The 13,113-nt window shown below is 34.8% G+C and overlaps 1 protein-coding gene across 1 annotated transcript in view; it reads left to right on the plus strand.

The window, feature by feature from the left end:
- LOC148306972 (uncharacterized) overlaps positions 1 to 13,113 on the plus strand; it is a 571,830-nt gene that overhangs the window by 30,779 nt on the left and 527,938 nt on the right. Inside the window, exon 2 of the mRNA XM_088264106.1 lies at positions 6,472 to 7,786. Coding sequence (XP_088120232.1) covers positions 7,099 to 7,786 — 688 coding nt within the window. The 5' untranslated portion in view covers positions 6,472 to 7,098. The remainder of the gene's footprint in view (positions 1 to 6,471; positions 7,787 to 13,113) is intronic.

Here is a 13,113-nt window from a genome sequence, read left to right on the forward strand (position 1 = left end):
ATACATACCCGCTTATATAAAATACTTACCTTTCAGGCGCTTCGACTATTATATTTTTAGACTAGTTTCGGTTCTATAGATGCTTCCATCTACTGATTCAAATATAAACTTTAAACTATAAGTTGATATTTACAACCGTAAATGAGAGCATCTGTAGCTTCCGCAACTAGTCGTAACTATATAACACTCAAGTGGTAAAAAACAAGTGATTTATTTATAATTTAAGATTATAAAAAATAAAAATAAAACCCTTATTCGCACCCCAATGGTGCATAGGGCACTGCTACAAATGAACGCAGTGTTATCTTGATCGTTTACACATGAAGAAAAGGTGATCAGCCCCCCGCTTCAGGTACCAGTCCAGGGTAATATTGAATAAATATTACAGTGAAAAAATCACTTTTATTTATTTGACCCCCCGTGGGAATCGAACCCGGGACCTCCAGAACGGTAGCCGAGCGTGCTGACCATTACACTACGGAGGCGGACAAGATTTTTTTTTTTTTTTTTACAAAAATGTTAATAAAATTAGTATAAAACCACTCACCGAGATTTTTACGTCTACCGGTTTCGAGACGTACCCGTCTCTTCGTCAGGACAATCACTAACACAGCATGCAAACAATACTACCCTTCACCACCATAGCACCATTTACACACTCAAAACTACACAAAATATCTAACACATAAGAATTTTATATTTATATTTATAATTTTAGATTATAACATGTATTATAATATTTATATTCCTCATGTTACCTTTAACACCGTTTCCGTTTACAAAAACATGTTCTAGATCAACTCCAATAATAGTAAGATACTTAAATTGAACCGTCTCCGGTTACCGAAACGATATAACTGTTTTACTTGTTAGTGGACATAGGCACCTTTGTCTTTGTTCCTTACATTAGACCACACATAATATCATATTTCATTATATCCCCTCGGCGTCTGGACGCCAGAAAAAATTCACTTAGTCCGTCCAATTTCACAGAAAGTCGGTTTGAATTGACCCGTTCGTTGAACTGTGTGATGCGATAACCCACCCCTTTTTGCTCGTGGGGGTAACTGGGGTATTATCGGTACCTTGTTCACCTGATTAGGGTTAGCATGCGTCACACGGTCGTGTACTGTGTACAGAATTACCAAGTCGTCAACCGTTTTGTGACTTGTATGGGTTTAACCCTTCGTTGGTTGCTACGACAATTCATCAGTGAAATTAAAAATAAAAATAAACTGTTTTTTTACCACTCGAGTATTGCATTTGAACGAATAGTTTCTGAGATGCTTCCATCTACGGGTTTGAATATAAACTAATTTATATATAAAATGATGCTTCTATTTATCAGTTTGAGAGAGAAAATATAATACTCAAATGTTTTATTTATAGTAAAAAATAAGTGTTTTATCTATAATTTAATCATTTCTTACCACAAACTGAATGCCGAAACAATTAATAACATCACTTATTTAAAAAAAAACTTTTTTTCAGCTTAAAATATGTGTAAATTGAATGCCTTTCGAAATTGGATTCCAATACAAGAAAATGAAAATTTTGTCTTATATTTTTTATTTATTTATTTATTACTAGCTGTAGCCAGCCACGCGTTTCTGTGGCTCAGCCTTGTTAAATGGAAAAGGAAGAAACTTTTCTAATATGTATAATTTTTACTATGCTTGTGGTACTCAATATTTAAGCAGCTGTCAAGGAGCACGCTGAGTAATATTTAATGCTGTATATATTTCTGTTACGTACAACAAATTTCTGATTTTTATATTAAAGATTCAGCTGTGTAGAAATTAGGAAATTATTATTCTTCTTAGTTGCGCAAAAATAAAAATACATTCATGTACTTTTTTATAATTAAAATGGTATGGTTAGTATGAGCACAAAAGGGTTAATACCCCAGACATGCGGCTAGGTTTAGCGAATCAGTACAAGTGTCGTGGTTGCCGGTTCGTGTCCGATTACAGCAAAAATGTTGCGTGTCGAGGGGTTGTCGGACGACGAATTTGCGTTTCGCAGGATAATGAAATCCCTAACATTCTGGATGTCTCGCATGAGTCCATGGCGGGCATAATCGCATAGCCTAGAATTTATTTATTTAAACATATTACATACGTATGTCACGTTTACAATATTCCCGATTAGTAATTTCCACTATTTATTTTGGGACATGGGATTAAGGTTAATAAGACTGAAAAACAAATAAGTAAAATATATAATTTATATATACTTTGTGATTTTCGATTTTATAATTAAAATGTAACTTTGTTTTAAAATCACTATAAGTATTTTATTATAACTTAATTATAATGTCTACCGGTTTCGAGTACTTGATCAGTCTTGATAAAGATGCTAACCGCTTCTTTATCAAGACTGATTAATAGTATTAATCGGTCTTGATAAAGAAACGGTTGGCTTCGAAACCGGTAGACATTATAATTAAGTTATAATAAAATATTTATAGTGATTTTAAAACAAAGTTACATTTTAATAATAAAGTAAAATATAAATTGAAAAAAAATGTACATTAGAGTAGCGCTTCTCAAGAGTAGAACTCTGAACAATGTTCCTATATTTATCGTTCATTAAAATTAGTTAATGATTAATATGGTGATTTAATGTGTTTAACTCGACATTGTAAGTCGACATTGATATTTTGGTGTATCCCTCGTTTCGTATAATTTGTCTTTTTCCTTTTTCCTCCCTCGCGTCCCTCTTCCAGGTATTTTCACAAATTTACAATTTTAGAATTTTGTAATTGAAATAGTACTTATTTTGTATTACTGGTTTATATAAATGACTTGATGTATGTAATTGTTAAATTCCCAAATAAAAAAAATGTGGCCAGTTTGTTTCACCGTTCGCTTACAATTGTGGAGGTACTCCCCAAAACGTTTCATTTCTATTATAATTGATTTTAAGTAATCAGACATTCTAGCTTGTAAAATTGTTACGTTTTGGTGCGATTTAATGATTTCATATTGGTTTAATACAGAATTAGTCACGTTTTGTCGAACTTTAATTAAGATTTCGATTGAAAACAGTAAACAGAACAGATTTGGATTAAAATGATTTTTTGTGCAATATTGGAAATGTAACTTTTTGATGAGGACCTATTGAAAGCTGTCCCACCGCATGCCCAGATCTGATACAGAAGCATCTAGGCTTCGTGACAGATCTACTCTTGTTAAGCATTTTTTTTAAACTAAGTTGCGAAATTTATTGAAAATGTGAAACAATATAAAATTGTATCCCGATAAAATTGGTGAGGATCTCCACGATTCGGCTTACTCTAGTCACTTGTTAGTAAACAACTTTGTCCGCGTCGTGAATTGATAAAAGTTGGGGACGGTTGGAATCGCCAACGACCGATATTTATGTGTCCGACATAATCACAGCAGCACACCGCACACTGCACATGCACACACCTCGGTCGGGGTGTCGGGCACACAGATGGCCCGGCCCCCCTTCGCAGGTGGCGGCTTTACGCGCTGTCAACTCGCCCGTCGGGACCGGGGCGCGATTTGAATTTCAAAATTGAAATCTGGCTGAAAACTGAACGCAGCGCGGTCGATACGGAAAAGTTGCACCGCGAGATGCCCCCCCCCGGAAAATTTAAACAAATTCAATTTGGAGTAATATCAATATGAGCTATTTTGTGATCGGGTGCATTCCAAAATTTGTTATAGATCGCTCCGGAAGCGTCAGTATCGAGCGGGGTATTTGTGTTATATATAAATATATATATATATATATATATATATATATATATATATATATATATATATATATATATATATATATATATATATATATATATATATATATATATATATATATATATATATATATATATATATATATATATATATATATATCTAGTTTTTTATTTATTTATGACGTTCTTGAAAGGAGTGAGCGATACGTCATTAGAATTCAATATATAGGTTTAGTATTAGAGTGATTTTCACAGTGGTATTGCGCTCTATTCTCTCTGCCTGCCCCTCCGGTGAAGGGGCGTGATGAATAGTTAGTAAGTTCCGTCCGTTCGCTGTGACTTTTAGCTCGTTCGCTCCTATACTGCATTCAAATTTACGATTCCCACCAGAGCTGTGAAACGTATATGAATCAATTGTATCATCCCATGAATCAGTGATCCGTCTTTTCTATTTGTTTGCTTATTTATTTATGTACAAGATCCAATTTGATTTGTGTTAATGTTGACTAGAAACGCGATATCTATCACCTATTACCCGGCTAGTGATGACGCAGCGCCAACAGCCATAAATCACCGCTCCCATGGCGTCTCTTAATGTAAACAAATTAACACCGACGTCCGTCCGAAGATTGACCCAATTCGCAACGCGACAATAGAGGGAAAGATACGAATATCGGATTCCTATCTCTGCGGGTCGTATTCCCAGATATCATCAGTGATTCCACACCTTAAAAAGCGCACAGCAAAAAATCAAGCGTCAGTTGTATCGTCAAGTGTTCGGCTCTAAGAATTGGACTCGAGCACTGTACTAATGTGTAAAGGCAACTAGCCCTAACTCAAGTTACGGCTGTTTTACGTAATTATTCTTATAAAGCTCAAAGTATTCTTATAACTCGCTTCTATCATATACAATCACAGATTTTGATTTATCTATTCCCTTTACTGAGATATCAATTATCCAAGTAGCCGCAAAATTGTATTAACTTGATACATGTTTGGCGAAAAGCATCATTTTAAGTTTACTTTAAACGCGTTTATATCAAAACTGCTGTTTTTAACATGTGGCTATTTGCCTTTGCACATTAGTGTAAAGTCTGCATATTCTTTTTTTAATTTTTTTTATCAACATAAATTGTATACCTTTATTTAAAGAAAAAATTTAAACATATTTTTTTAAATTGCATTGTGTTCTCCATTTCTTTCTGTTTCGCGCCCTGTTACCGTGAACTGGAATAAAATCCATTTTTAATATACGTTTTCTTCTTCATCTACAAACTCTTATCCGCACCAGATGGTGCATAGGACACTGCATCATATAAACGCGGTGTTATCTTGATCGTTAACACACGAAAGATAGGTGATCAGCCCTCCGCTTCAGGTACCAGTCCAGGGTAATATTGAATAAATATTAGGGTGAAAAAATCCAGGGGGTGGTCAAATAAGTATAAGTAATTTTTCACTCTAATATTTATTCAATATTACCCTTATTACCCGAAGCGGAGGGCTGATTCCTTCATGTGTGATCAAGATAATAGTGCGTTTATTTAATGCAGTGCCCTAGGCGCCACTAAGGTACGGATAAGGATTTGAAGAAGTATTATGAAAATATCATATAATTTGTTGATATAAAATAACTTTTATTCCACACGATTTTCAATGGAATTGACCGACCAGTTGAACCGATTTCATCCCAGTTTATTGGGCAATGCATCTTTATTGGCAGACCAGAACACAGGGCCATTGGTGCACGTTTTGTTGGTGACATTCCGCGCTTTTAATTAAATCTCGTTGTGGGGTTTATTTGAACTGTTTTCCGGTCTTTGGTATTTAATTTTCTGTCCGCTGCGTTTCATCTCTAGAATGCGTTTTTTGATGCACTCGATGCGTTTTTTTAATCTGCTCTATTCAATTTCAATATAATTGTTTTATAACTTGACTAAATTCCGCATTCAGTAATCAAAACCATACAAATTTAAGGAATTTTTCATTAACTTTGTTGAATAATATGAAAATAAAAATATATAAATAAAACACAAGTATAAGACCACTTTTGAGTTTATTAATTACTAGTTACGAGAGTTTTTGTAGTCCTTGAAACTTGTTTTTGCAATAATTAATTGAAAAACGGTACAAGTGTTTTATTTTTATATTTCTATCAAAGTTTTTTTTTTTCAAATTTAAAGTATAACAGAAAAATCACTAAGTTAGAGCTTCAAATATTATTTATTTAATTAAACTTCTTTTTTTCTTCTTATTTTTATAAATCGCTGTCGATTTTGTATCACTCTTTTAGATGTAACGGATAGGATTATCAGATTCATTTTTATTTATTATTTTAATGTTTTTTAAAGATATTTCTGCATGTAACGTGATCAACTGATGTTTTTAATATACATTATTTATAAAGTATCTTTAAATTAAGTATTTAAAATAAAATAAAAACATTTTGTTTAGGAAGAAATAATTGAAATTGTAAAGTTTTCATGCTATTATTACTTTCCACGCCTTCTCTAACTCGCAAAGAATTTCGGTTTTAATTTGCTTCCATTTCCGTTTAGCGGCTTAATCCAATCTTTTTCATCTTACATACAGCTAATGTATCAAAGGAAAATATCAGAAATTATAGGTCCATAAATTGATCGAGTTGACTCAGCGCGTACGGCGCGATATCACATTTTCTTGGAAGCCATTATGTTCTGTATAAACTTGTGCCTTATCTCTAATGTATTTTTTATTTACTTTTGCAGATAGACTCGGGACCTCCTTATCGACAGCTGTTGACGACCTCCAGACACTAGGACTTCTCACCTTTTTATTTATTCTGTGATTAAAATAGTTCAATAATAATTTGTCAGTTTAAACTGTCGCGTCGCCTGTTAATTTAAAATTTTAAAACTAATATAATAATTTAATCGTCGCGTAATTTAGGTACTTAAATTGAGTAAAATATACTAATAATCCTCCCGAGTTATTTTGTGTAAATAATTAATCCGTTTGACTATATTTTCAATTCTAATCGGAACTGAAAAGGTGAGTTAATTGACAGTTTCGTTTCGCTCTTACGAAATGAACTGTTAGCGAAACCCTAATTCGCAAAGCGTTTCGGTCGCGCACTGACAGACAAAAATTAACGATTTCTTTATCGGTGAGAGAAAGATCCGATGAACCGTCCCGGTAAATAAATTGTGACGGGCAAGCAAGCGGTCGCGTGTTTGCTCGACGCGTAAACATTACACGGAGAGCCGTGTTTGGATTTCATTTTTTCACCGGTGTTTATTCTCCGACATCTGGTAGGAAGTACCGAGGTGCGCCGAGGGTTCAGTGTTGATTTATTTACGGTGTTTACGATGGCGTTTTGAGGCGGCATTGACGAAATGCCGATGGTGAAAGAAGCAGACGCCCCGGAGCGTCTGGCTTCAGCGGGCGCCAAGCACAACTGCCGGAGGAGACGGGGAGCAGAAGAGGACCAAAGAGTCCTGACCGTTGAACCAACAACGTCCCTGATCGATCGGAATACTATCCCAGCCAAATATCCGATCGCTTGTTTAGAAAAGCATCTTGATGCCATTAGAACGCCTAAGGACTTGACAGTCACTGAAGGCGACGATTTTAAATACGACGATAGCCGAGGGAGCTCAGAAGCGCTCGATAGATCGTCGTTTGTTACCATGATTATATATTTAATCTGCTGTATAGCCAGGCGCATGGCTTCGCCTGTATCTCTCTTGTCTTCTCCTGCGTGGGTTTCCGGATGCTTAGCGGTCTGGGTTAGTTATTTTAAAGAAGTGTATTCGGTTTTTTCGAGGCCCGCCTTTTCGGGCAGGGTTGCCGCCTGCGATAAGGGCAGCAGTGTGTATCCGATGTTCCGGCGCGTGTCGGTGAAGTGTCGCTACCCGAGGGTGTCGAGCCGCCTAACGTCGTGGCTGCTCGTGGCCCTGGTGTGCGCCAGCCCCGGCTCCTCCTTCGGGAAGCCCATCAGCGAGACGCTGCAGCGGGCCTACGCCAACAGCAGAGGACCGAGTCCCGGAGCGAAGAAGCTGCTCAACATACCGGAAGATGGAGGTAAGAAACAAACATATTATATCCTATAAAAGAAATCCCGCGAAGTCTATATTTTAGAGGCTTGTCTGCAGGTAGGATAGTAATGAATGTACTACTTAGGTTCTATTTTTTAATGAATTTTGAAAGTCCACTTTAATCACACTCATTTGGTATGATTTTCATATAACATAATTTTCAAAGATACTTGGTTCTTCAGAATTAGTACTGCCATGCAGCCTAGATCACGGGACTTGTTTCAATGTATCTTAATAAGGGACTATCGTAAAATATACGACGATAAAAACAACTCACATTTTACCAAAAAAGTTAATGAGAAACACTTTAAAGTTGTAATGAAATTTCTTTTTTTTCAATAAAATAACAAATAGGTTTATTGTTTTTTTCCATATAAATTTTATTTGACCAACAAATTCGTCGTAACCGACGCATCAGACTGGTAACCCCAGCCTGATGATGTCGGTTACGACGAAACCCGGTCGCTGGTTAAATAAAATTTATGTCGAAAAAAACTAAATTGTTTTTATTTTATCATAGTAAGGAATGGGAAAGTTTGTATGAAAAATACATTACAAACGCCCAGACCAATTAAAAATTTATATTTCTATAATTAATTTTGCAATTGGCGTGTGTGTATGTATGAGAAGATGCATTAATGTGGAAAAGGCCATGAATGTTTGCAAAAGTTGTGTGGAGTTTTATTCTCTCTACCTACCGCTGCGGGGAGGCAGCGTGATGGTTCGTTAATTGATTATAAAAATAAATTACCCCATATATTCTGAATCGTTCGGTTGAAAGTGCTTATATCTAAAAGCAACATCTGATGAAAAGTATAATAACAACCATTTCTTTGAAAGGGAAGTTCTCATTTTCTACAATCTTTTGTCGTCGAGATGTTTTGGAGATTCCGAACGGTTGTTTGAAGTTCTCTGAAATATGTATTTAATAGTTAAGTTATCGGAGGCAAGGAGGGTATATAGCAGAGATGGCGAACCAATGGCACGCGAGTGAAGAGAAAAAAATAAAAGTCGTTACACAAAAAATCAAAAAAGTTTTATAATTGGAGATAATACAGATTTGTGAACACTCAAAATGTTTGGACACACTCAAAATGTTGTTTGGACACACTCAAAATTTGGACACACTCAAAATGTTGTAACAAAAATCGTACTAATAAATTTCTGTTCCGGTCTATTTTTTTATTTTTTTTATTTTTCCATTAATAAGTTCTTAATTATTTTTTATATACATTAATGTTCTCTTAATATTAAAAATCTGAAGTAACACAATCATTTGATGCATTTTTATTTCCATGGCATGTGGCACGCGCCATATTTATTTTATTTATTTAATCTTCATGTACAGAAAATTTATAAGAACATTGGCGTGCTTATTGCTAAAAAGCAATATCTTTCAACCAACCACAAACAGACTAGTGATATTGGTAAAAACGTTTGATACCATATATAGCTGTTTGCAATCAGAGATAAGATGGTACTTGAACATTGAAAAAACACGTAAATTACAAATTGATGATGATAAGGAAGGCAAAGGAAAAAAGGGAGTTTAAGGAAGGAGGTATAGGGAAAAACTAAGGGAGGAGGTTTGATGGACAGTTCGGCTGTCCAAACTTAAAACACAGTAAGGAACATTTTTTTTTGTAGCACGTTTTTTTGCATTTTTGGACTAAGTAGAATCTATTTAGTCCAAAATCCAAAAAAACATACTACAAAAAAACGACCCTTACTGTGTTTTGATTTTGGACAGCCGAGTTATGATTCTAATGATATATCATTGTATTGAAAAGAAATTGGCACTCAGGCTCAAAAAGATTCGCCATCCCTGGTATATAGCTTTTGCTCTCCGCAAACAAACAGATTCCACGCTGGAAATTGTCTTGTTGAAATTCACGGCTAGACTCGCAAGTTTACCTCTCTCTGCCTTTTGAACGCGGCAAGTTGGAACTTACTTTGGTGCTCTGTCGACTTGGTCATGCATCAAAGATAACATTGCGCTAAATATTATGTATCTCTTCAGCGACAAAATGAGCGCTCGAAATACTTACTTGTTTGATAGTTCTGTCGTGGCTGCGGTCCTGGTGATATTCCTTCAAAGGATAAGTCGGAGAACTTATAAAACTGTCCGGACTTGTGTAAAATTATAAAACGAAACGGATTCTTGGACCTGAGATGTGGACACTCGGATGGTTTGACCTTTTACAAAGACGATAGAAAGAAAATTATTAATATGTAGTTATTAAAAATGTATTTTTTTATAAATTTAACAGAACATTAACATAAATACATTTACAATAATGAATAACAAATAAAACAGGTAATTGTAACATTCCAATTACAAATTTTAACAAATCGCCCACTCCTTTCAAGAACGTCATAAATCAAAAATCGACAATTTTCAGTTGTGCATGTTTTCGGAATGCCCAGAAAATGTACTATATCCAAAAAAGCGTTGGAAGTCAAATACAAGATTTGTCGGTTCGATCATATTCGATGAAAAAATATATTATTTTTTTTTTCAAAATACATATATCGCTCACTCCTTTCAACAACGTCATATATCAAAAATCGTCAATTTTCAGTTGTGCATGTTTTCGGAATGCCCAGAAAATGTACTTATATCCCAGCAGAAGAGGCATATTTTTAACTTAATATTTACCCGCTACAGGGCAGAAAGTGTTGTTTTTGCATTTTGAAGAAAAGGTATTGTTTAAGTTTTTTTTAAATAAACTAAATATTTTTCAAATGGAGAAAAAAACCTTCAGGTTTTACCTAAAAAGATCTGTTGCATAGTAAAAAGTTCAATAAGTGGCTTGATATTTATTTTTAATATATTGTGTTATATTTTTAACTTTAAAAACGTTCTCCTGAAAAATCAAGTTTTTTGATTTATGACGTTGTTGAAAGGAGTGAGCGAAACGTGAAATGAGTTAAAAGTAAACAGCAATAATAAAATAAAGCAAAAGTTAAGAAGATTAATAGACAGACTTAATTTAGAGCTAAAGTAAAAAATAAAAAAAAATAAAAAATAAAAAACATTAACAGTTATAAGATGTACAAGTTGAGAAGAGCAATAAAGTAAAAATAAGTTCTATAAGGCAATAGCAAAAAAAGATATAATTTTAAATTAGTATCAATTGAACAACTATACTTAGGTGTATAAAGATGAAGAATTTATTTTTAAACTAACTCGAAAATAATCTTTACGTTTTATAGAACTGGCTCGTACCTAACATGTGGATTTTCTTAACATAAGGTTGTATATCAACTAACTAATCATCAGGCCGCTTTCTGCAGGGGTTCGCAAAGCGAAAAAAACGCCACACTAATCTGTCTTTGCGAACAATCTTCGCCTCTTTCAAATTCATGCATCTCCTAATACATACCTGGCGATTATTCCGACTCCGATTGATAATGCGATAAGTTTTCATCGGTGTTCCTTTCCTTCTATTACCTACCACATTCGCCTCGCTTTTATTACTATCTTTTCTTCATTCGATTCACATGTCCAAACCATCTCAACTCACCTTTTCCTAATTGTATCGATAATGATCAGCCTTGCATTCTCTCCTTACTCAACCATTCGAACATTTATCATACAACGTTTTGCCGCACATTCATAAAACATATTTAAATACATAGTTATGCTTATTATTTTTCCATACACAAAATCATGACAGTAATTAATTATGTGTAATTGAATTTAAAATGATGTTTATCTCAAGTGTATCGATAATCCTTATCTCAGCTTGCCTTATTTCACCAATTGAACATGTATAGTACATCTTTTTGCCGCACATTCATCTGAGGGATCGCATTTCGACCGCATTCATTCTGACAGCTGCTTGACCGCCATTCACAAAATAATGGACGATTTCCCGAATCCGCCAGATCGTGATTGCCATCCATCGTCTATCCGCATTAATACAGCTATTGTTCGTTTGCAAATTATACGAAGAAATAATTCATCGCAATCGTTCACTACCAATCTTGGCGTTGCCGGTGGAGTGCGTTCGAGGCGCGGCGCGGTCTGTGTTCCCCCTTCTCTGTCTTCTATGGTGTATTTATTATGTACGTTTCCGAGTTCTGGTACGCCCGAGGGTATCGTCCCTATCACGCGTGTCACCTTTACACGCGGGGCATGGTTCCTAATACCTGTATACACAGTTGTTTTCATTTATATCATAATCACAGCATGGGATTGTCGGTTGGGGCGGTGGTTTATTGATATTTCAACAAAGATGAAAAAGAATATGAAAGACTAAACATTAACTTCACTTTGACCTATAATTGGTCGTAAGCCTGTAAGTGCCCAAAATTTCGTAGTCTTCTTCGTATAGGGTGTTTTTTAAGAGGTATACAAATTCAAATTTCCCAAAGACATCTGGAAGACGACCAAAGAATTCATGAATGCTACAGAAAGATAACTTGATTCGAAGGTGACGTCGTCCATGATAGAAGTACCTACAATTTGAGGTTGAGGAGAGCTGACCCCAACTGTCTACAAAGACGATAAGTTGAGATGGAGCCAGGAAGAGGAGACTTCATAGTGTAGATAACTTCAATCATTAACTATATTCGGTAAAAAAAAACAATTTCATTTTTACTACACAGTTTTGTTAACTACATCATGACTTAAATTCAATAAAAAATGTATTTTACCACATAGTGTAGATAACTCATTATCATTTATTGATTTGGCGTTTAATTTGAAGAACTCGATTTTAATTAGTGTATTAATTGTTCAATCAAACACAGGTTTTTTGAGTCTATTGAGTTTTCATTCGTTTTAAAATGCCATAACTAGGCGAAACAGTTGTCAAAAATTTAATTTTTATGTGTTTTTCAACAATAAAATACAACTTAGTAGACTGAAAAAATATGTGTTTGAATTAATACATAAACTCTATCATTACTTGTTTTCCGTAAAAAAATCGTTAATTTTATCTTGGGTATCATATTCTTAACTGCTCAATTTTTTTCGTAGTATTTACGTCTCGCCTATGAAATGCGAGTGAAGCAATGATAGAAATATAAACATGGTGCGTTAATAGGCAACTTTACCTTTCCAGAAAAGGCTAATTTCTGTTTTGAGGCATCGTGCCGCGCATTTTGTACGCTACGAACTGTTGTACGGACCGAACTGAATGACATTTCGTCCGGTGACTTTCTCTACCCGGAACAATAGGATAACCTCGGATAGGAAGATTGCATTGTATCTCTCGATCAAATCGGACACACCTACATATTATACTGTTAATGCAGCGATACTGACTGGAAGGAGAAAAGGTCGGAAATATATATTTATTTCTC

The sequence above is a fragment of the Brachycentrus maculatus genome, unplaced genomic scaffold (genome assembly GCF_059751285.1).
Source record: "Brachycentrus maculatus isolate JH-2025_06_01 unplaced genomic scaffold, ASM5975128v1 h1tg000216l, whole genome shotgun sequence".
Taxonomy (NCBI): Eukaryota; Metazoa; Arthropoda; class Insecta; order Trichoptera; family Brachycentridae; genus Brachycentrus; species Brachycentrus maculatus.